General features: G+C 47.4%; 1 protein-coding gene across 1 annotated transcript; it reads right to left on the reverse strand.

Moving 5' to 3' along the window:
- Positions 1–2,714: 2,714 nt before the first annotated feature.
- DSCC1 (DNA replication and sister chromatid cohesion 1) lies at positions 2,715–24,494 on the reverse strand. The gene is made up of 9 exons (XM_088450190.1): positions 24,263–24,494; positions 15,473–15,641; positions 14,347–14,481; positions 13,225–13,315; positions 12,808–12,946; positions 5,737–5,789; positions 3,660–3,814; positions 3,005–3,153; positions 2,715–2,893 (listed from the first exon to the last, which is right to left on the reverse strand). The coding sequence occupies exons 1-9, from the start codon at positions 24,433–24,435 to the stop codon at positions 2,785–2,787; spliced, it is 1,173 nt and encodes a 390-aa protein (XP_088306316.1). The 5' UTR covers positions 24,436–24,494; the 3' UTR covers positions 2,715–2,784.
- Between the last annotated feature and the right edge of the window lie 1,195 nt (positions 24,495–25,689).

A 25,689-nucleotide genomic window follows, 5' to 3' on the forward strand; every position in this document is an offset into this window, starting at 1 on the left:
ATTAACTGCGTGGTGCCCGGATGACTCCCATCATCACCTATACCCCAAGGTCACCCTGTGGACTCTAAAGTAAAAAATATACATATATACACACACACACACACAAGCCGCTTCCTGACGAAAATCCTATGATTGAAACGTTGAGGTAAACTACTTAAGTGTTTATTTTGGGAGTGCCGCTGCCACTTTGTGTACATAACTGTATATATATATATATATATATATATATATATATATATATATATATATATATATATGGGGTATGGTTCGGCACTCAATATTCTTCAAAAAAAGATATGTGACCTGGGTGCTCGCACAAAGAAGGGTATAAGTGTCCAGGGTGTGCTGTCATGTAACAAGACAGGCCACAGCGCGTCACTCCAGGATTTAGAAGAAGAAACTGTTTAATCAACGTTTCAAGGCTCTATCGGCCCCGTGTTTGTATTCCTGACGACGGGGCCGATAGAGCCTTGAAACGTTGATTAAACAGTTTCTTCTTCTAAATCCTGGAGTGACGCGCTGTGGCCTGTCTTGTTACATGACAGCACACCCTGGACACTTATATATATATATATATATATATATATACATACACATACATACACATACATACATACACACATACATACACATATACACACACATATGAATGTATATTATATCTATATATTTAATTTTTATTTTTTTTAATACGGGCCCCCACATTTGTTGCCCAGAGGCCCCCGCAGACCTTAATCCGGCCCTGCTGATTGGATAGCCCTCGGGGAGTCAGTCAATTAACCTGTGTCAAATTACCATAGCTAATTGAATTCCCCCCTATGTCTGTTAAAAAAAAAAAAATAGGACTGCTCTAGATGTTCCTGTGTTACATGCAGATATCTAATTGTGGGTGATACATTTCACCACTTACATTCTGGCAAAAAACACAAGCTCATTTGCAATCTACCAAGTCATCATCTGTCCGTGTGGCACAACATTTATTTGAGAAACTTTTACCATGGTGTTGCAAGAGAAGCAAAAAAAAAAAAAAAAAAGTATATATGTATATTTATATTTTTTTTTTCAACTGGGGCACACATTGTAACAAAATCTTCTGACATGATTGTACAATATTATATTTTAATAAGTAATGCTCCTTAAAAAAAAAAAAAAAAAAAAGAGAAGAACCTCAGGTTCTAGAACAAATGAAAATAAAAAAACCTCAACTCTGAAAGTGAGTAGGAATAGGATTTGTATATTATATACAGGGTTAAATTGTGTCCTATTTCCTTCAAATAAGACACAATTTAACTCTGTATATAATATGTGCACTGCGCGTGTAATTGGCACAGTAATGCATGTAGCCCTCAGTGGAGCTATGCAAATCAGTCCTTACTCATCTCTGAATATCTGTACTTTATAATCATGTCACTTTAAACAGCGGCAACACCTTCTTGGCAATATCGTAGGTTATTGTAACAGCTACTTTGGTACATTGACTAGTCTGTACTATATTGGTAATTTAAAAAAAATAATGACATCTACACGCACACACATACACTATATATATTATAAAGTCACAAATATACAGTAAACAATGAGAACGACTTTATAAACGTCACAGATACAGACTTCACAGGAAAGAAAAAAAAAAAACCATTTCCTGAGATGTTACATGCAACGAATTACATTCCCTGTTTGACAGCTGCAATCCATTCGTATTCTTAATTTCCCCCCCGGGATCTATTTTGGCTGAATGAATGTTCAATGGATGTTTACATTTGGACAGTACTGTCTTAATATAGGAACTTCCCCAAACCTATAGCAAATAGGGCTAAGTAATTCTCCCCTCTGGCTGGAAAGGTTCCCTGAAGGGGCTGGATAAAAGCATTCTGGACCTCATTCAGAGTCGGTCGAAGCGGCCGCACGCCTCCAATGTTCGCTATACTGCGCATGCGTAAAGTTTGCAATGCGTGTGCGCAAACTAGCCGATACGATCAGAAATTTCTCTCTCCTTGAACACAGCCAGGTCGGTAGTTTGAGTGACAGATGGAGGCGTTTGTGGGTGGTAACAGGGGAAGGTGCTTGAAAACGGGGGAGTGGAGATCCGAACGCAGGCGTGCCTCATTATGTGAACGGCGTTTTATGGGAGTGCATACGGATTATGGTAGTGCATAATTAACAAAGTAGCGTCATGGCACATGTGATATGGGAGGTTTTTACACTGACATGATCGTAGAGCTTAAGAGAGGGTATGGTCAACCTTAAGCTCTACGACCAGTTCCGATGGTTCCCAATGGTCTCGATTAATCCTTATATGCCCGGAGATGACGTGCAATGCGTACGAGAAGGGGGCGTATTTTTTAGTCTTCCGACCGCTTCCTCCCCTTGGTCGGCCAACTACCGATCCGAACTTAGGGACGCAACTTGCGAGGGAATCATTTGAATATCCGGCCCCTTTTCCCGTACGACCGACTCTGAATGAGGTCCTCTATGTTTTGCAGTGACCTGGTGAACTGCAAAGTCCTCACACCTTCCCCCCTCCATCATCCAACCCCCTATATCCCACAACACCACCACCACCCCGAAGCGCATCCCAAACCCAGTATTACCGACTCTTAAGAATATTTGTATAGCCCACAAAATGGCTGCCTCCGGTGTACATAAAACTGAGACGGTATTACCCGGAGAGCACGGTGAAGTCTCAACGACAATAAAACACATGGGATTTGGAATATTATTAGAATATATTTTATAAAAGGTTAACAAATGTATTTACACTACACAGGATAAATGAGTGTTGCGCTAGGAAAGTGGCCGCCGAGAATTAAATAATTTGACGCCATTCTGAACAGAAGATCGAGCATATTTGGTCAACAAAGCTCCGATGGTTTGCTTCTCCGCGCACAGGTCCCTAGGGGGAAAATCAAACATTAGGTGGGTTATTAATCAGGTTTTACATCTATAAAAACAGAATACAGAAAGGGGGGAATGACGGACAGCAATCACTGCGTGAGCCACTCACTGGATGTACGGCGATATATCGGCTTCTGTCCATTTAGCTCTCATATTAAACAATGCGTTGAACCTCTCCTGGGTGTCCTCAGGCAAGTCCTCCGTCTTCAGAAGAGAGATGGTCTCTGGCCGGGAAGTTCGGTCCACCAACGCAAGACCCTAAGAGGAATACAGGCATCAGATACAACCAGTGCCGTAACTAGCGTTTTGGCTGTCCGGTGCTGGGTGGCTTTGACCACTCCCCTTCTGTACACCAGCTTTATCGCACTACACTTCGTGTACAGTTATATTAGATAGTAACCTGACAAACCAGCTATAAGGTTAGACTACAAATGATTTATAATTCTGCACATCGTCATGTAGTGAGAGGCTTTGGAACGCCCCTCTGAGCTCTGTCTACACTGTAAAACCCTCCACCACCTCCAGCTCCCTCTGCCATTACATGGCCTGTGTGACACCCCGAGAGATTTTGGAAAGGTGATAATGAATTGTAGGACAGCTAAGGAAAAGAAATATTACAAATAAAAAACCTACTTATCTTACTATTTAAAGAGACAAAAAACACCTATATGGGTTGCTGCTTTAAATGGCCTGATCTCTCTGGATCATCTTATAATCAGCAAAATAAAATACCACTAGCACACCAGAACACAGTGAAAACTTACTTTCAGCTGGTCCAGCCTGGCCGTCATACCCTCTGGAACACTTTGCTGCCAAACTTCCTGGAACTCGGACAGATTAAACTTCACCGCGTTCTGCAGCAGCATCTGAGCCGTGGCGCTGCAGATTTTGTCTTCATCTAATGCGTAGAAAACCTCGTCTGAACAAAAACAGAGTAATTAGCAGAAATATAATATAAGGAGAGGCCAGATCTCAGGGGGTAAGCAGGTGGAGCAGTGGTAAGTAAGCGAATATCCTTCGGGGGCCGCACCGGCCAGCCCCCTAATTTTCCAAAGGGCCGCACATTACACTTAGGGGTCAATCCAATTAGGTGCGAATTGCGAGTTTGTTTCTTGACACCTGCGCACTTCGCAGCGAAGCGCGCTCCCTGAGAATTCTCCAATCCAATTAAACATGCCTATTCGCACTGCTCGCAGCGGAGGGGTGCGAATTCACTGCCAAATGAGATTTGCGAGAAATGCATGAAAATGTGGGGAGACCATCCTGGACACTCTAAAATGGATAATTTCATTAGCAGGACTGTATAGACGGCTGTTTGTGGGCATTAGGAAGTTACTGTAGGTTTTTAAATGGTGTCAAATGACTGATTTGTGCTTTTTGTTTTTTTTTTTAAATGTGATAAAACTTTTTCAGTTTAATCTCAAATGAATTAAACGAAAAATTTTAAAAAAAACTTCGGAACAAGGGTGATATTGGGGTACGTTGAAGGCACCTTGACAAAAAATAATTAAAAAGAAATTATCATTCAACTAAAAAAATTATTGTAATTAAATTTGGGGTGCCTAAACTAACGGAAAAGTTGATTTTGGTGTAATTTGAGGCCATTTTTTTTTTACCCTAAAAAAATTACATGTAATTATTGGACTAATTAAGCTAATTGGAAACTTCCAATTGCCCAATTAGTCATTAGGGTGCGGGTGGCTAAGGGGTTCAGCACGATGTCCCCACATTTTAACCTTAAAATAAAGATTTTCTTTTCCATCTCTGTGTGTGAGTGGAAAGTTGCGAATTCAGTCTGACTGATTCAGTCCGAGTTGCTCATTGGATTACAAAATGAATTTGCTACGCTAAATCGAAGTGAAAATAGCAACTCCCACCTCGCCATTCGCACCTTATTGGATTGACCCCTAAATTTCAGTATTAAGTTAAATTATTTTGATCAATGAAAGAGGCACCTATCTGTAATAATTTTATTATTCATGTATTTATTACCAGTTATTTATATAGCGCATACATATTCTGCAGTGCTTTACAGAGAATATTTCACCATTCACATTATCAGCAGGCCGTTTAAAAAAAGTATTACAAGCTATAGGGGTCTAGTTACTAAGCAGTGTTAGGAGACAGAGTGAAAAGTGATAAGAAAGTGATAAGGTGCCAGCCAATCAGCTCCCAACTGTCATCTCACAGGCTGTGCTTGAAAAATGACAGTTAGGAGCTGATTGGCTGGCACCTTATTACGTTTCACTCTATTTCCTAACACTGCTTAGTAACTAGACCCCTTAAGATACAAATATGACGACAACACAGCACAAAGGAGCTGGGAGATGCAAGTGAGGGCTCTGAGGACCGAGTAGGGCCTGTTCCCATCACTGCTTTACCGCAATAGTTAGGAATATAATTAGGAATATTTAGAACTACTTTAACAGAGCCGCAGTCTCCTAAGGTGCTGGCCACATCCGAGTATAGTCTTCATGCCAGCACCCTGCACCTGTCACAACCCGTGCAGTTCCTCTCTCCTGCCTGGGGTGTCGCTCTCTGCCTTTGTGCTTCTAGCTTACACTGGTCTGTATTTCAGAAGGTTGTGCATCAACTGAGTGTGCTAGAAGCACCACAGCAGAGAGCGACACCCCGGGCAGGAAAGAGGAACTGCACAAGCTGTGACAGGTGCAGGGTGCTAGAATGAAGAGTACTAATATTGGGAAGGTAAAGGGTCATTTAACTTGCAAAATTTCTTAAAACATAATGAATAACTATCAGGACACACACACACACACACGCACACACACACACACACACACTTACTTTACCAAAAGGAAAAGATAAAGCGCCACAAATTACCGTCCTCGGTGAACTTCTTTCCATAGCAGTCCAGGCAGTGCTGAATCATCTCTCTTAAAAAAAAAAAGTGTATTTTATAAGACCTAGAGGCTTGTATTGACATTTTAATTAACAAGCACTCCACACTCCCTTACGTCAAAAGGTCCCTGGAAACTTTTCAGGTCATTGTAGAAAGGGACAACTACGACAACAGTATAAACAAACGTTGATGATAAAAATAATATTAAAACCACTTGACCCGCTTTAGATATGTGCAGGCAGAGTGCAGTCACTACTATGACTCGAATAAAATTGGGAAATTCCCAATTGCAGTTTGCTTGTAATAAGCATCTAGTTTGATGCGAAAGTACACAAGAAACTATGAACAAATAAGGCACTCAAAACAGGTTTATATAAACACATTTTAATGATTGAAAAAATGAGAGTTATGGTAAAACTTGCCTTTTGTTAACGCTCTTTCTTCGAAGTCCATAGGGTCCACATGGATTCCTTGAGGGTTAGGTGGAGGTTAGGACCAGATACCAGACAGTTAAAGCTGTTGACTACCAGAATGCACTGGTCCTTCCCCCTATACCCCACCCCAAACCAGAGGGCCTTCAGTTAGTTAGCAAGTCAATTGCAGGAGAAGGACAGGAGAGAAGGAAGACTAGTACACAGAAGAAACACACTCTCACACAAGGGAGACGGAGACCGGTGACCAGGAAAACCAACCCAGAGAAGCCAGGGGCATCAGAATGGGTGCCTTGTGGACCCTATGGACTTCAAAGAAAGTTAACAAAAGGTAAGTTTTACCATAACTCATTTTCTTCTTCAGGGTCCATAGGGATCCACAGGGATATCTTGGGGATATCCCAAAGTAGTATTCAAGGACGAGGACGCTCTTGAGCTTACAGGAATGAAGCATCCTGAGAGGCAAATGTTTTAACATACCTCAGAAAGGGTGTGGACAGAAGACCACGTAGCCCGCTTTACATAGCTGTTCAGCCGAGGCGCCACGGCGAGCTGTCCACGAAGGTCACACAGAGTGAGTGGAAATAGCAAGAACGGTAGCTGGCACAGGGAGACCCGTCTACAAGTAAGCCTGTGAGATAGCCATGCAAATCCATCTGGCCAGGGTTTGTTTGTTAGCTGGCCAGTCCTTCTTGTGGATCCATAGAGGACAAATAGAAAATCTGTTTTCCTAAAAGAACAGGTACAGTCCACGTAGATCCTGAGGGCACGGACCACATCCAAACAGCTTCACTAGCTGAAAGGCTGAGTGAACAGAAGGCCAGGACTTCAATTTCCTCATTAATATGGAATTGAGAGACCACCTTGTGACAAAAACCAGGGCGAGTACGAAGAACCGCCCTATCTGGATGAAATATCAGAAATGGGGAGCGACATGACAGTGCCCCCAAGTATGACACCCCACGGGCAGAGGCAATAGCCAGAAGATAGTTTTCATCGTTAACCATTTGAGATCCACTGATTCCAGTGGTTCAAACGGAGGGCTCTGCAGGTCCTGAAGAACCACAGACAAATCCCAAGGAGCCACAGTAGGGACAAAGGGAGGTTGAATGCGGAGAACACCCTGTGCGAAGGTGTAAACATTTGGTAGCATAGCAATTTTGCGTTGGAACAAGATAGACAAAGCAGAGACATGAACTTTAAGTGAGGCCAGGTGAAATCCAAGGTCCAATCCAGCTTGAAGGAAGGCAAGCACTCGAGACCATATAAATATGCGGGTCATAACTTCTGGCATTACACCACCGGAAGCATGTATGCCACACTGACAGATCTGGGCAGAAGCCGGTTTACGTGCCCCGAGCATAGCCTGTACTACTGCTGGACAAAATCCCTTAGATCTTAAGAGGGATGTCTCAAGAGCCACGCCGTCAAAGACAAGACGACCCCAGTCCAGGTGTTGACAAGGACCCTGAGATAACAGATCCGGCCATTTAGGCAGCAGAAGAGGAGCATCGATGGAGAGGCTCTGAAAATCTGAGTACCAATGTCGTCTGGGCCACGCTGGAGCCACCAGGACAGGAAAGTTCTTGATTGAACTTTCGAAGGACTCGAGGAAGGAGGGAGACCAGAGGAAACAGGTACGCCAACCGAAGGTCCACTTTATGGACAATGCGTCTACGAAGGCTGACGCGGCATCCCTGGTTCTTGAACCGTACATCATCAGCTTGTGATTGTGACGAGAGGCCATGAGGTCCACCTCTGGTAGGCCCCACTTGTCCGCAAGGAGTTGAAACACTTCTGGGTGGAGAGACCATTCACCGGCCTGTACATCGTGATGGCTGAGGAAGTCCGCTTCCCAATTCAGAACTCCGGAAAAGAGCACTGCAGAGATTGTCGGAAGGTGTTTTTCTGCCCATGTGAGAATGTTAGCCACTTCTGACATGGCTGCCCGACTTCAAGTGCCTCCTTGGTGAATGAGGTAGGCTACTGCCATGGCGTTGTCGGACTGTACCTGTACAGGTCTTCCCTGAAGAATATGTCGCGCCAGAGTGAGGGCTTTGTATACTGTTCGAAGTTCCAACACGTTGATTAGTAGAGCTGTCTTGACCGGTGTCCAGCAGCCCTGGAAGAAGTGCGTCCCGGTCACCGCGCCTCAACCCCGGAGAAAGGCATCCGTTTTCAGGATCACCCAGTCCGGGACCCAGAAGGGGCGTCCTCTGGTTAGGTGAGACGTCTGTAACCACCATGAGAGGGACAGACGAACCTTTGGAAAGAGAACCATTGATTCGGACTGTAAATCGATGAGGCAATCCGTTCCACCTGGAGAGGATCAGGAGTTGCAGAGGTCTGGAGTGGAATTGGGCATACTCCTCCATGTCGAAGGCGGAGACCATGGATCCCAGGACCTGCGTTGCTGAGTCAATGGACACTCGGCAACTGTGGAGTAGTCTGCGCACAAGTTGTTACAGTGTGGAGATCGTGTCTGCGGTTAGGAATATTCTTTGAATTGAACATGAGAATCTAGGAGAGCCTCCAGATGGAAAAGCAATGGTAACCTGAAGGTCTTGTTGAAGCAGCTCTGGGGAGCGTGCTAATAGCAAGAGGTCGTCCAGGTATGCAGTCTCACTCCATGAACACGGAGGTGAGCTGCCATAACCGCCATAATTTTGGTAAAAACCCGTGAGGCTGTAGAATGTCCAAAGGGCAGAGCCTGGAACTGAAAATGTTGCTGTAGAACAGCAAACCCGAGAAATTTCTGGTGAGAAGGCGCTATAGGTATATGTAGGTAAGCGTCCTGAATATCCAATGACAGCATAATGTCCCTCGGTTCCATAGCTAGGACTATAGAGCGCAGGGTTTCCATGCGAAATCTGGGCACCCTGATGAATTTGTTCAGGGATTTGAGGTTGAGAATAGGTCGGTAATTTGGTTTCTGAACCAGAAACAAGGTGGAATAATAACCTGTCCCTCTCTGAGATAGAGGGACCGGCACTATCAACCGCGCCTGCAGTAATGACTGAATAGCCTTTTGTATAAGCAGGGCCTTGAGTGGGTCCGAATAAGGGCCTATGCAGAGACCACTTCCTGTACCCAAGGATCTGAGGTGATTTGACGCCAGTGCTGGGCAAAGAGAAAAAGACAGCATCCTACCCTGGGATCTCCCTGGGTAGGATTTATCCTCCGATTTTGCAGCAGGCCTGCTTGGGCTTAGGTTTGGCTGACTAAGAGGAAGCCTGCCTAACGAGGAAAGGACTGACCTCTAGGTTTCCCTTGGGGACGAAAAACCTCTAAAAGATGTTGTCCGTTTAGCAGACTTTGCAGATGGCAGAAAAGCAGTCTTAGAAGCCGCCAATGAAGTGACAATCTTGTCGAAGTCAGTACCAAAAAGAATGTCCCCCATGTAAGGGAGTGATTCGGAGGCCTTCTTAGAGTCTGTATCCACCTTCCAGGACCGTAGCCACAGAGAGCGAAAGGACAGACACTGACATGGACAATATTCTGGAGGTTAAGACTCACATCCAGCGTAGCATCCCCTATGTATGAAGCTGTGTCTCTAATGTGAGCAACAAGGCTAAGCATGTCCTGAGAAGCATCCTCCGGGAGGAGCTCCTCGAGGGTGTCTGTCCAGCCCTCAATTGCTTTTTACTGGGTAGTGATTTCTCACCCTGTAATATATTTTTAACAGCCGTGGATACCATCATCTCTAAGGTAGCGGGCAGAAGAGGCACTGGTATAGTTTGTACCTGTTGTGGCAGCCCCATAGGGGGAATTGTAGCCTGTACCTGCTGTGGCAACCCTAAAGGAGGATCTCTGTCGGGACTGTTAGACGGTCCACAAGTGTATTTAGTACCTGAGTAAAGGAAGCCCAGGGTGGTTCTTGTACAGGGGCTGGGGGAGCTGATAGGCCCGGTGAATTATAACAGGTGGCACAAAGTCCCTCTTGGATTAAATCTTCCTCATTTAATCCTGCTGCACATGACTTACATGAGAGCAGTGTGGGTGCAACAGCTATTTTGTTACTCTTGCCTGTGTTAGACATGTTGCAGAGTAGAATAGCACTATGGAACTCAAGCGGGGAAGTAATATAAATAGCCTGTTCAAGTCTAGATTAAACTGTAGAACTTCAGCACATTTATGGCACTATGTATAGTGCAACTGCCCCAAGTATGCGATAACTTCACAACTCCAGTGAGAAATGAAGTGTATATGGACCCTTAATATACCGGTATTGTTAGGGACACAGAGAAAAAAGTGATAGGCTAAGTTTGACATCATGAGAAAATATCAAACAGAGACACAGCGCTAGCAGATCGCATACAGTGCAGAAAAGTAACTGCACAATTGGCACTAAAATCGACTACTCAGACTCGAATGTCTGGTAGGCTATAGAGCTACTTAACCTAGCTCCAGGGAGAGGTATGTAGGGGGACCCGGACCCTGCATTCCCAGAGAGCAGTGGCCAAACATTCGGATAAAAATGGCCGCCGGAGGGGGCGTGGCCGGAGAGGAAATGCAGCTCAGAGTGGATTAGACCGTGCGGAATTTCGCCCTGAGCTGGGGGAGGGGCCGCTTAAACAGGGAAAGCTGGCATCCCGTGGCTGATTATTGACCCTAGGGACGCTGGTTTCCCGCACCCTGGTGGTCTTAGTGGAGCAAGCGGACACCTAGTGTACACACTCAGCGTCCTCTGGTCCGGTCCTTTGAGACCGGAGGAAAGACTGTCCCTGTCACAAGCGGTAACCTGCCTTACCTGCCCCTTAGTTCCGAGTTGCAGTCTATGGTCATCCCCCGGGGACAGCTAGCAAGGTCCCCGGGAGCCTGTCGAGAGTACCAGACGAAACTGGAGTCGCAGCGTCGGGAGGGGTGATGGAATGTCTGGTGGTGAACACTCAGTGGTAAAATAAATAAAAACTAATAAATCAAATATATAAAACCTTATGGGCTGCCTAACGCCGCCCACTGTCTAAACGGTGATCTGACTCTTGGAGACACCAGAACTAACTAAAGGGCCTATGGCTTGGGCGCGGGGGTATAGGGGGGGGGGGGGAAGGACAAGTGCATCCAGGGAGTCAACAGCTTTAACTGTCTGGGCCTAATCTCCACCTAAACCCCAAGGCATCGCTGTGGATCCCTATGGACCCTGGAGAAGAAATGAAAAGTAAATCGAGTACCTACTCTAGATCTTAAATTTTATTGTGCTGCAAAATATTTGTTTAAAATAGCTCAAAAGATGAGCGACAAAGTAAGGAAAACTAGTGGACAGAGGTAAAGTAACAACCAATCAGATACCGTCACTGTACAGGCTGTTTGAAAAAGGAGTTAGGAGCTGATTGGTTGGTGCCGGCAGCGACGGAGCGACAGTGGGGGCCATGCTGCATTTGGCATGATGGCCCCCGCCGACAATATCACCCGCCGGACATGCATGCCGCTGACGATGCGCGGGAGCGCGCATCGTTAGCAACATTGCGAGTCCACAGTGCTCGATGTGGACGAGATGTCATCCGATCCGCCGGATTGGACGACATAATCTTTTACCCGGCTTTACACTCGCATCACTGCCCAGTGCAGGTCTTTGTAGCACCTGTGTAAAGGGATTTGTTAAAGCTGCTTGTGTCACTGATCGCTTCAGTGGTGCAAAGCCAGGACTTCCAATTCACGACATACAGCTCTGATGTTAGGTATTGTCTCAGCAGCCAGGATTATACACTCATGAGAAACTAATAACACGTCGTAAATCCCCTTAAGATAGGACACTTGCTATATTGATATAGTCAGACATTCCTGTTACACACTAGCAGTGTGTACAAAATACAATGTTGCAGGTGGCTAATTGTATAGCGTCCCTGACCGCCGTGCTCATCAGCACCTATGATTAGTTATACAGACACTAGATTCTCAGCATTAACTCTCTCATGTTTCATTAGTAACACGGATACATAGTTCTCGGGATTACACATCAAATAAAACACCATGGAGGGAGCTGTATCAATAATCTCAAATAAATTGCGATACATCTCCCCCTCTATTCGTCTGCACACCAGAATTTGTGATCGCCGGTATGGAGGAATACTTACGCGCCAGGACAGCTCTCTGATATAAAGCTGTCCCGGCGATGCAGTTACTTCCAGGTTTATCACCCGGGAGTCAAAATGTGCGGCCGCTGGCCTTGGTATGTGCAAGCCCCAAGGAACGGAGAGGGATTTTTCAGATCCCTCTTCGGGGATTTTCGCTATGAGAATCCCATGGGCTTCTAAAGGCAATGCCATCTATTGATGGCGTTACCAAGAGAGCACGAGATCTGTAAAGTTATGTTTTTTTTTTTATTTGTTGCATGCGGGCACATCGCAGCTCCATACAATCCGATATCGACTACAGACCTTTTTAATTCATACAGGGATCCATCTGTATTGCGGAAAAGCCTTTGAAAATGGCAGTTTTCTGTGTTTGTACATAATTTTTCTGATTGATACATTAATTACAGTGTAAAGCATTTACAAAACTACTGTCACAATATTGTATAAATGCCAAGAACATCATGGCCGACATATTCTTATGTCAGCACTGGACTATAAGGCGGTACATGACGGTGTATCCTGGTCACATAGGGTATTAATCACTTACTCTGGCTCAAGAGGTCGAAGCTCCTCAAGACAAACCTTCAGAGTTATTCGGCTGAAGGACCAGGACTCGGAGTCCATTAACTGGGTGATGTGATTCAGAAGCTTCATTTCATAATCGAAATTCAGAAGTCTCCAAAATCCTGAAATATGATCAAACAGAGATGGATTAAGCAGAATATGTTCATCGTGCTGGCCGACAAGATGGCAATACGCGCCACGCGTTTTGCCATCATGTCAGCCAACCAGATGAACAAATTCAGGGTAATTTAGGTTAAACTGGCCATTTGTCACCCCATACAGCTGTAGAAATAATGTGTTTTTTAATATAACCACACCGGAGAGTGCAATATGAGAACAGTCCACCACTTCTTACATGGAATACTATTTTTTGTATTTTATCTGATCTACCATATATTACCTTTAATACTGCACGCATGTATAACTTTCATTTGTTCCATCAGTTCTTCATAGCTTGCCTGAACCAGACTGAGCAGGTCCTCAGTTCTGTACTAGAGCCAGACAGACACATATTCAAGGTAATTGTGGTAACATAGATTAGTTGCAATTTTTCAGACTGATTATACAGACTAATTGGACCAAGGTATTTATAACAGCGGATTTGTTTCACAACTAGAAATATAACACATTACTCATGATACAGTTTGATATGGTAAAAAACGGGTGTGGTATAAGAGATAGACAATAATTAGTTAGACAATGTCTAGATCTACCCCAGTTGTTAGACAGTCAATAGATCGACAGGTACAAAAGGTCGACACACTAAAGGTCGACATGTAAGAAGGTCGACAGGTACAAATGGTCAACCGGGTCAAAAGGTCGACATGGAAAAGGTCGACACGAAAATGATCGACACATTTTTTAAAATATTTTTTTTTTGCGTAAATACCATTCGGCCCCTTGCGGGCTCGCTGCGCTCACCACGCTGCGGGCACGGTGGCTCGCTTCGCTCGCCACATGGATTTATTCCCCCTCCATGCCCACTTGGATGGTAGGGAATGACGTTGGATGGTAGGGAATGACGTTGGACACTGGCTCATCTTAAGTGCCTAACCCTAAACCTAATTTAAAAAAAAATAAAAATGTGTCGATCATTTTTATGGCGACCTTTTGACCGTGTCGACCTTCTTACATGTCGATCTTTAGTGTGTCGACCTTTTGTACCTGTCGACCTATTGAATGTCTAACAACTGGGGTCGATCTAGACATTGTCTAACTAATTACTGTCTACCTACAGTCCGGCACCCGTAAAAAACAGGCGGTCTCGCTACTGTGGCACAATACCAGACTTGGTTCAGGCTTCTGACAACACCAGATTATTATCTAGAGCTACAGGAAACTACTGAAGAACCCTCAGGGATAGAGGATACATTTATAGATTACACTAATAGTAAATGGGTGTTTGACAATTCACACTGTGGGTGAAACGAATTATATGAACATCAACCATTCACGGCGGCGGTGATTTTGTAACAAAAGGATCTGAAGAGAAGATGAAATGTGACGGCATTATTTTCCTCACCAGCTGAATACTTTGGCTTCTATCTCGCTCATTCTCTGGTCCTTCATAAGGGTTTTCTAGTAGAAGTTTCTTTAGGTTCTTTAGTTTAGGGCGGCATCTCTTCAGCTCCCAATAGTGATTAGAGAAGCCAGCAATCTGCAACATGAAGCCCATTAGGGACATTACTATAGAATATAGCAGAATAAAGTGTGGTTAGACCCTATCCGTTTTATAGATGTGGAACCGCTACGTAGGCGGATTCAACAGACGGCCACAATAATTAAGGTGGCCACATATGCTGCAATTCCATCATTCCGCCAAGACCAATGATCAGATTCCAATATGACAACACCCAGCGCTTGGGCAAAGCCACCGGGACAATTCCAGTCTGTTACTGTGGTATATTGACCATTGTCAACATTGTTGAAATGTTGACATTATTAGAATGTTGACTAAACGTCCCTAGTGATCTAGTAGTGACTTAACCGGTACGGCGGCACCAGCTGTGTCTTCCTAGCCCGGTAGTGACAGAGTGATTCCCGGCGGATCCTGCACAGCTCCCGCGGTAAGTGTGACTAATCCAACCCATAATCCTAATGCCTAACTCTCCCCCTGCCGGTCCGTGCAGAATGTCGACATTTCAAATGTTGATATTCTGCACATGCCAACTTGTTCAATGTCGACATCATAACTATTGACATTGTGACTACAATCCATTACCATCCCGTCTAGGTTACTATCCCAATGGCTAATAGGTAAGTATCCTAACCTAACCCTCTCCCCCCGGTGCCTAAACCTAACCTCCCCCCTAGTGACTAAATCTACTTCTCCTCCCCGGTGCCTAAACCTAATCCTCCCTCCTTAGGGCCCATCATTAATCCTCTTCCTAGTGCCTAACCCCTAGCCCTCCCCCCAACTTACCTTCGGGATTCCGGCGCCGGTATTCCGATAAGTGTCGGGTTTCCGGTGTCCACATTCTGGCCGCCAGAATCCCCGCTGATGTGATATTGAAAGTTTCCCGATTAGATATATAAAAAAAAAATTCTACTAACCAGTCAATTTGTTTTTGCCATTACGCCTGTTATATACTGCATAAACCAAGAACAGTAGAATAGGCCTTTCAGGTGCAGAGGAGATGAGGCCATACCTGGCAGTGAATGACATTGAGGGGTTGCTGGTCAGGTGGCAACTGGTTGGCTGTTTTACCATCTGGGATAAGTAACAGCAAGTTGGAGGTGTCTGCGATCTTCATGTCATAGGTTTTGTTTTGACTGCAAACGACAACATGGTCACTTTTGTCACCGCGAATCACAAGACTAGAACATTTGGGAGGTTAAAAAGGAAAAAGAAAAAAAAAAACAACAGTAAGATCATATATATTAAACGAATCACAGATCAAATAAGCAAAAGAAAACAAAAACGTAAATTATAATTTGCATGCATTGCCTTTCAGCCATCCTAAAGAGCAATTGGACATTAGCATAGACTGAGTAATCAAATAATAAATACAGAATGCGTTTATCTTCTACCAAATGTACCGTCAGTCTTTGCATCCCTTTGCTGTCAGCAGACATCTCTAAAAACTTAGTATGCACAGTGATCATATAAGGTGGGAGGTTCAATTAGGCGCGATGACGGACTGCGCATTGTCAGTAATTGCAGGAGGGAAATCCTCGATAACACTGCACAACAATGAAAATGATTCCGATGTGAAAATAGTTACTTCTAATTGATGTCAGCATGCAAAGAATGAATATGACATGTAAACTGTTAGCTCTGAGTTCCGAGATATAGCCCATTTATGACGATGTAGGGGTATTCCTAGTGAAGTGGGCAGAATGGAGAGAATCTTACCAGCAATCTGCGTTCCGCACAGAGGGGGCGGGGCCTAATGACCCAATTAAATGAATCAGTTATTTGTCCCCTCCCCTATTCAAATATATGCGATTCACGGGATTACCCACACAAGATAACTGTGGTGCACTGAGTGACAAGCATAGTGAGCGATTCCACCAAGACATTTCAGCAATGGAACAAAGATATCAGGGTAGGTGATCACTACTGTTGGACAGTGACAAGAGATGCCCCAGAAGAGGAATACAAGCGACAAGCAAAGAGAAAGCACCCCCATGAATAGGCAACTATATTACATAGTACTTTCCTATGCTGTATGTTTGTTTCCTATGCTGTATGTTTGTTTCCTATGCTGTATGTTTGTTTCGTTTTGTGTTCTTATTTGTGATTGATTTAATTAAAACAACTGTTATTTATTTTCTATCAAGAAAATATCAGGTTATTAGTGTTCACTCTAGCTCCGGCGGCAGGCAGGGCGCCGGAGCTAGAGAGGGCAACCTTGTGCGCGCGTCGAAGGCGCGCATGCGCCCGAAAAGGGGGCGTGGTCATGCAAAGGGGGCGTGTCTATAAGACGCGTCCCCTTTTCGTCATACTTGGGGGCGTGCCCGGCACTTACGGACATGCCGGGCAGCCCCCAAGCGCTGCAGAAAGGGAGAATAGATGCCGGGCGCATGCGCCCGGCGTCTATTCTCCGGCGGTGACCGGGTCACCGCATGTTTGTCCACCCAGTGTCCACCCAGTGTCCCGCGGGTGAGAACGGCTCCCGCAGGCTGTTAGGGCAGGGCGCTTTTTGCCCTCCTCCTGGAGGTCAGGGTGCTTTTTGCCCTCCGGAAGGAGGGCAGGGCGCCGCGCCCCGCTAAAACAGCCTAGCGGGAACGCTAGGTTATGTTGAAATAGCTTTTCACTATGACTATATTACTAATGTACATACAGTATAGTGCAAGTAGTGTAGCTCAAAAAACAGAGCTAGTAAAAACATTCTGAAATCATTTTAGTTTTTCTTGACCTCAAATTAGTAATGTACAGGTTGAGTCTCCCATATCCAAAATGCTTGGGACCAGGGGTCTTTTGGATAACGGAATATTCCGTATTTTGGAATATTTGCATATCATAATGAAATATCTTGGGAATGGGACCCGAATATACACACTGTCGAAGCTGGATTATTGGTTGAGACAAGATCAGTTTAAAATTGAGTCGCAGTGACACCATTTTGCGAATGACCACCTAAGCGCCATTTTAGATAAACTCACTCTTTAGTACATGTGGCGATATTACTATTAGCATCATGCGATTGCATCTGTGACCATCGCCATAAGTTACGGCGATTCACCAAAAGCCTATTTCATGACTTTACGCATCTGCTCCAAGTTAACTAGCGTCCTTATATCAAACCCCGCATACTCACACATTACATATCCACATACAAGGTTCCATAAGCTTTAAGGGATAAGATTTAAGTTCGTTCATTTATTATAAATGCTGTGAAATAAAGATTATTTGGTAACTAAGGTTTTATACATGCTAAGTAAGCCGTGTTTGGTTTTGTACTGATGCGTACTCTTTCAACAGTATTCCGGTACCATCGGTGTGGAGATCGCATCATGCATTCTCAACTTATGGACCGCAGAGACTTCAAGCAACAAAATGTATATAATATGAACAACTGTTAGGATGTTACATGGGGCGGGAAACCAGAGACCCTCAGTTGTTGGAGGCTGGGTTGTGTCTATTTGAATCAGCCTGTTAAATGCTCTGTAACAGATGTATCCCCTTTGGGAACCAATGGCATCAGCAACAAACTTATCTATTGTGTTGTTTATTTCTGGGGGGTATAAATAACAAGAGATATGGTAAGAACTTACCTTTGTTATCACTGTTTCTACGAAGTCCATAGGGTCCACAGGGTTGACCTTGGGGTATAGCTGGATCTGGATCCACGGGCACCACACAGTTAAAGCTTTGCTGCTCCCAGGATGCACTTGGGTCCGTCCTCCTCTATACCCCGCCCCCGAGCCACAGGCACCTCAGTTGGTAAGCAGCTAAGGCCGGAGGAGGAGACTAAACAGAGAGAAGGAAGACTGGAACACACAAGAAACCATACTCACAGAAATGGGAGACTGAAAACCGGTGACCAGCCACACAGCCCATTTGAAGCCAGGTGCGTTAGGGCGGGCACCCTGTGGACCCTATGGACTTCGTAGAAACAGAGATAACAAAAGGTAAGTTCTTACCATATCTCTTGTTTTCTACTTCAGGGTCCATAGGGGGTCCACAGGGTTGACCTTGGGGATGTCCCAAAGCAGTTCAACTAAGGGCGGGGACGCTCCTGTGCTGAAAGGAGTACCCGGCGCCCAAAGGATGCATCCTGAGAGGCGAAGGTGTCAAACGCATAGAACCTCAAAAACGTCTGAATTGAAGACCAAGTAGCCGCCTTACACAGCTGAACAGCGGAGGCGCCATGTCTAGCAGCCCAAGAGGGACCCACAGAACGAGTGGAATGAGCCTTAACAGAGGCTGGCACAGGTAAACCCTCCTGTGCATAAGCCTCACAAATAACGGAACGAAGCCAACGGGCTAACGTTTGCTTGTTGGCAGGCCAACCCCTCTTGTGAAAACCGAAGAGGACAAAAAGAATCCGACTTCCTAACCGAAGCAGTCCGGTCCACATAGATTCTAAGTGCCCGGACCACATCTAAGGAAGCCTCACTAGCAGAAAGATCAGGTGACTGAAAAGCTGGCACAAGAAGTTCCTGATTAATGTGGAACTTTGAGACCACTTTGGGCAAAAACTCAGGACGCGTGCGGAGCACCGCCCTGTCCTGGTGAAAAATCAGAAAAGGAGGGCGACAGGAAAGCGCCCCCAATTCTGAAACCCTCCTGGCAGAAGCAATTGCCAGGAGAAAAATGGTCTTTAACGTCAGCCACTTGAGCTCCACCGACTCAAGCGGCTCAAAAGGAGGACCCTGCAAGACCCGCAGTACCACCGCCAAGTCCCAAGGAGCCACGAAGGGAGGCTGGATCCTGAGAACACCTTGGAAAAAGGTGTGAACATCTGGCAGTGTAGCAATCCGTCGCTGAAACCACACGGACAAAGCAGACACATGAACCTTCAGAGAGGCCAGGCGTAAGCCGAGGTCCAAACCCGATTGAAGAAACTCCAAGATTCTGGAAACCCGGAACACCTGCGGATCATAGTTTCTGGATTCACACCACTGAAAATAAGTGCGCCACACCCTGTGGTAAATCCGCGCGGAAGCAGGCTTGTGTGCCCTAAGCATGGTACCAATGACCGAACTGGAGAAACCCCTAGACCTCAAGACGGCTGTCTCAAGAGCCACGCCGTCAAAGACAGCCGACCCAGATCCGGGTAAAGGCAGGGCCCTTGAGACAACAGGTCCCGACGCTGAGGGAGAAGGTACGGAGCGCCGATGGAGAGGCACCTCAGATCGGAGTACCAAGGACGTCTGGGCCACGCCGGAGCCACCAGCATGAGCGTGCTGCCGTCCTGCTTGAATTTCCGCAGAACCCGAGGAAGCAGGGATATCGGAGGAAACAGATACGCCAGGTGAAACGTCCATTTCACCGACAGAGCGTCTACCAGACAGGCGCCTGCGTCTCTTGTCCTTGACCCGTAAACGGGCAACTTGTGATTGTGACGGGAGGCCATCAAGTCCAGCTCCGGCAGCCCCCAACTGTCCACGAGTAGCTGAAACACCTCTGGGTGAAGCGACCATTCCCCGGGATGCACGTTGTGACGGCTGAGGAAGTCCGCCTCCCAATTGAGGACTCCGGGAATGAAGACTGCCGAGATCGCTGGAACGTGACACTCCGCCAAAGCAAGAATGCGAGACACCTCCGACATTGCTGCCCGACTGCGAGTTCCCCCTTGGTGGTTGATGTACGCCACCGTGGTGTCGTTGTCGGACTGCACCTGAACCGCCCTTCCGTGAAGAGCGGGGCCGGATGACTGCAGGGCCCTGTATACCGCCCGCAGTTCCAGGATGTTGATGGGGAGAAGTGCTTCTTCCGCGGACCAACGACCCTGAAGCGATAATGAGCCGGTCACTGCCCCCCAACCCCGGAGACTGGCATCCGTCGTGAGCAGGACCCAGTCCGGGATCCAAAAGGGGCGCCCCTCGACCAGATGCGCTGTCTGAAGCCACCAAGCCAAAGACTGCCGAACCTCCGGGGACAACACCAGCATCTGAGAGCGGATCCGGTGAGGTAACCCGTTCCATTCCGATAGAATCAGCCCCTGCAGGGGCCGGGAATGGAACTGGGCAAATTCCACCATGTCGAATATCGACACCATGGACCCCAGAACTCTCATAGCCGAATGGACCGACAGGCGGCAACTGCTCAGGCAACTGCATATCCGCAGCTGCAGGGAGGAGACCTTCTCCGGAGTCAGGAAAATCCGTTGCTGACGAGAATCCAGCAGGGCACCCAAATGAACCATCCGCTGTGATGGAATCAGGGAGGACTTCTTCCAATTTATCAACCACCCGTGTGCTTGCAGGCAAGCGATCGTCAGGTGGAGATGTTGAAGCAGTACCTCCGGGGAGCTCGCCAGCAACAGGAGGTCGTCCAGATACGGCAGCAGCCATACATTCTGGTTCCGAAGATGTGCGGCCATGACCGCCATAATCTTCGTGAACACCCTCGGTGCCGTGGAGAGACCAAAGGGTAGCGCCCGGAACTGATAGTGGTGTTGAAGGATAGCGAACCTCAGATACCGCTGGTGCGAAGGTGCTATCGGAACATGGAGGTAGGCGTCCTGGATATCCAGGGACACCATGTAATCCCCCGGTTCCATCGCCAGAATGATGGAACGTAACGTTTCCATCCTGAACTTGGGAACTCTGAGGAATTTGTTCAGAGACTTCAAGTTGAGGATAGGGAGATGAGAACCATTGGGTTTCCGCACCAGAAACAGAGAAGAATAGTACCCCGTCCCTCGTTGTAATTGAGGAACGGGAACAATGACCCCTGCTTTCAGCAAGGACTCTATAGCCTCCTGAATCTGTAACGCCTTGGTCTTGTCCTGAGAAGGACTCGTGCAGAAAAACTGGTGGGGTGGTCTGTGCCGAAAAGACAAGGCGTACCCCTGGGAGACCACTTCTCGAACCCAGGCATCCGTGGTGGTATTGTGCCAGCACTGGGCAAATCGAAGAAGTCGGCCTCCCACTCTGAGGTCCCCCAGAGGGAGGCCCGTCCCATCAGGCCGCAGGTTTATCTTCCTGCTTGGAAGAAGGGCGCCGAGCACTCCAGACTTGCTTCTTGGGTTTAGAGGCAGTCTTACTCGCCGACTGTCTCGGGAAGGACTGACCTTTTGCCTTACCCTGAACCCGAAAGGAACGAAAAGGCAAACTCCGAACCTTAGCAGGCAGTGCCGCTGAAGGGAGGAAAGCCGACTTGGATTTAGCCAGGGTATCCACTATTTTGTCCAAGTCCGGACCAAATAGTAATTCCCCATTGAAAGGTAAGGCTTCCAGGCCTTTCTTTGAATCAGAGTCCGCTCTCCAGGACCGCAACCATAAGGATCTGCGGGCAGACACCGCTGCAGCCGATACCCGCGAAGTCAGCAAACTAGCATCTAAAGAGGCTTCCCCAATGTAAGAAGCAGCGTCCCTCATCTGACCCAACAACGCCCTCTGGACATCCGGAGCGTCGTCCGGGAAGGTATCTTCCAATGCATTGGCCCACCCCTCAATGGCCTTGGCCACCCAGGAGATGGCCATGGACGGTCGGGCCACCGCCCCGAAGAGGGAGTAAATAGACTTTAAGCAAGTCTCAACTTTCCTGTCCGTGGGATCCTTCAGCGAGGATATAGACGGTAATGGCAAAGTAGAGCTCCTTATTAAACGGGTGACATGGGAATCCATCATCGGTGGAGTTTCCCATTTTTTACAATGTGCCTCAGGGAAGGGATAATTAGAAGCCAACCACTTCTGAGGAAGGAATCTCTTACTGGGCGCCTGCCAAGCTACCGCCAAATGATCCGTCAACTGATCCGACAGGGGAAACACCGCAGAAGCCACCCTAGTTTTTTTTAAACTAGGATACTTCGACTTAGAGGCCGGTGCCTCATCCTCTATAAGAAGAATGGCTCGCACCGCCCTAACCAGTGCTCGCACATTAATGGACGACTTGGTATCCATTTCCTGGACCGAGGCGTCCAAGTCAGTGTCATCAGGGACCTCCCCATCATCTGAGGAACCCTCTGAGTCCGATACCTGAGCCGCCCGCGCCATGAGTGGGCGTTTTGAAACCCTAGAAGGCATGTCAGTCTGCAACATTGACTGAAAAGCCGAGGATGCGGGCGCCAAATTTTGCACGGAGTTGGAGAATACATCCACCCAGGGTGGAGGCGTCGTCATAGGGGCCTGAAAAGGTACCGCAGGCTGCTGCGGCACAGGGGAAGCCTGTATATACATAGGCAACCCCGCATAGGGACCCACAGACTGAGACCCAGGAGGACTCCGCAATAACTGCGGGACACCCGGGGAATGGGGGATGGTCGGCTGGGGTAACGCCCTAGTAGGGAGAGCAGTCGGGACCGACAGACGGTCCGCAATAGACACCAGCACTTCAGAAAACATCGCCCACGGTGGTTCCTGCGTCACAGAAGGTCTGGATGGGCCAGGAGCCACCTGGCACCGACTACACAGGCCATCCTGTGACAAATCCTCCCTATTCACTCCTGCAGAACAGCGTCCGCAGGAGGCAAACGCCGGAGCCACTGAGCGCTCAACCTCCTCGTCTGACATGACAGAATATATTATATATCTGGCAACAGGGCAGAAGTAAACGCACTCACTGGTGTGTTGAACAACAGCCCACAATATGGCACTGTGTCGCACACAACTGTATGTGACGAACCTCACAAATACGTGATCTATATAAGTGAGGTCAGTAGAAACACCCTTCCCCCACACACCTGTAGGGCTTGTAGGAGAAGTAAAGGGACAGGTATAAGCTGACAGTAAGCGGAAAATAAGCACAGACAGGCAGCACTAGCAAAAGTCACATACCATGCAGAGAAGTTATACTCACTGCACCTTTCACTACAATCAACCTCCCAGATTCAGTGTCTGGGAGGGCTATAGTTCTGTGTACGCTGTCCTTAAATCAGGGGAGAGGTACACAGGGGGACCGGTCCGCTTGCTCCCTGAGATCTGCGTTGCCACTGTGAGAAAATGGCCCCCAGAGACCTCAGAGGAGGAGTGGCCGTGAAACTGCAGCTCAGCGACGCCAGACTGCGTGCTGAAAGGCGCGCTGAGCTGAGGGGAGGAGCCGCTGAACAGGGAAGGCTTCCTCCCCTGGCTGGCCATGACCCCAGGGATGCTGGCTTCCCGCTTGCCTGTAATCCCTGGTGGTCTAGTGGTCCCACGGGTTATGGGGGGGGCCCGCCGCCACTGCCAGCAGCCTCCGGTCTGTCCCCAGGACCGGAGGCTAAAGGACTGCATTTTAAGGCATTCCGCGCGCCGCCGCTAGCCAGCGACGCGCGGCTTACCTGAATCCCCGGCGACTCCGGCAGCAGTCCTGGGAGGTAGACAGAGTCCGGCTAGTACGGACTCTGTCCTCCCGCCGCAATCCCCAGATCAGTACTGGCGTTGCGGCGCCAGTCGGGGATCAGAGCGGCAGCGTGGGAGTCTGTATAGACAGCCCTTCGCTGCAGTCTGTAGTAAAAAGATTAAAATAAATAAAATCTAATTTAAAATAAAAAGCTTCTGGGGGCTGCTCCTGCAGCCCCCTTGCGCGGTGACCGACTCCGGCCGGGCACCAACTTACACTGAGGTGCCTGTGGCTCGGGGGCGGGGTATAGGGGAGGACCCAAGTGCATCCTGGGAGCTAAAAGCTTAACTGTGTGGTGCCCATGGATCCTGATCCAGCTATAACCCAAGGTCAACTTGCATTGAAAATACATGTAGGTAAATTACAAATTAGTACACAAACTAGCAGATACACGAAACAAGGTCCCTCAGGTTTTGTTGGAAAGGTGCCGCTGCGCAGTGGAACATTTGTATAACAGAAATGCCTGTGACACTGGCACCAATTATAATCTTACACGTCCTACCTGCCTCCAGCCTCTATCTCCTTACAGAGCGTGTCATCCAGCTCCATTAGGCTGTAATCCCCGGCTGTAAAGGTAGCGCTGAACGCCAGGCACTGCACTGTGCTGCGCAGTTCCTCCGCATTCAGTTTAGCTACTTGCAGAGTAGCCTCCACTTCCTCCAGCGACCGACTCATTATGCAGACGGGAAATCAGACGTTGCAGTTATACCATTGGCCAGAGGCCTGGAAAGAATGACAGCTGTAATATAAACAGAAGAGAGAAACCTTATTACAAAAGAAACTACACGTTCAATATTTCAGAATCATACTATAAAATGTGTTTTAAGTTCTTTTATTGTTAAATGAAGTGATCCTGAGGATAGAATATACTCCATGACCCAATCCCACATCGCCAGGAGGGACCTCTATCAGATGCACCCTCTCAGTAGTGGCGCTATAGTCCCTGGGACCACTCATCTGTCAGCGTTCTTATAACTACCATTTTGTTAAACCATTTTATACCGTAGCAATGCCTGTGGAAGGCACTGGAGATACATCAACACCAGTGAACTATAGAGGGGAATTCAATTAGGAGCGAATACATTCGCCCGGCCGAATCTGTGCGGCAGCGGGATCTCGCTCAAAACTATTCGCACTTTTGAACAAATTGGGCATTTGGCTGACCGGGCGAAGGGTGCGAGACGGGCTAATGTTGCTGGCGTTTAAACATCGTGGCAACGGCAATTCGCACCCTTCGCCTGTAATTGAATTCCCCTCATAACCTATGAGTATTACACTACTGTGACATTTTTTTCTCTCGAATATTCATATGGTTTTTTTAACAACATATTTCAGCCAGGTTTAGTGACCAAATAATAAATTGATTAGATAATAAGCCAGCTCCACTAGCAAAGGGAAGCACTTGCTCAGCTGCGCCGCGCCACAACATCATGGAGTCTCGGTGAGGAGCCCAAAGTCTGGACCTCAGACCAAAAGGCAAGGACGGGGAAATTGGCAGAGAGATTTCCCTGACGTCAGACAGCCGTAGGACCCCCAGGGAATAACATTTGTAGGTGGCTAAGCTGGGCCTCATCCCCCTTCTACCAGTGGGTGTGATATGTATTACCGCCGGGCGCATGGCCGGCGGTTCAATTCCCGACAGCAGCTGCCCGACAACGGGGGAAATCCCGATAGTCCTAAAGGTAAGTATTTACTAACCTAACCCCCCTTAGGGGTGCCTAAACCTAACACCCCCTTCCCTGCTGCCTAAACTTAAGTTCCCCGGGGGGGGCGCCTAACCCTAAGTCCCCCCCACTGGAGCCCTAAACATAACCCTCCCGCGGCTGTCCGCTGTGGCGCCCGGCATCCGCTCGATCGGGATGCCGGGCGCTGGTCCACCAACGTCGGGCAAATTACAGGAGTCTACATTTAGATAAAGCAGTCTGGAAG

This window comes from Taudactylus pleione, unplaced genomic scaffold (assembly GCF_031769625.1).
Source record: "Taudactylus pleione unplaced genomic scaffold, aTauple2 ptg000510l, whole genome shotgun sequence".
Taxonomy (NCBI): domain Eukaryota; kingdom Metazoa; phylum Chordata; class Amphibia; order Anura; family Myobatrachidae; genus Taudactylus; species Taudactylus pleione.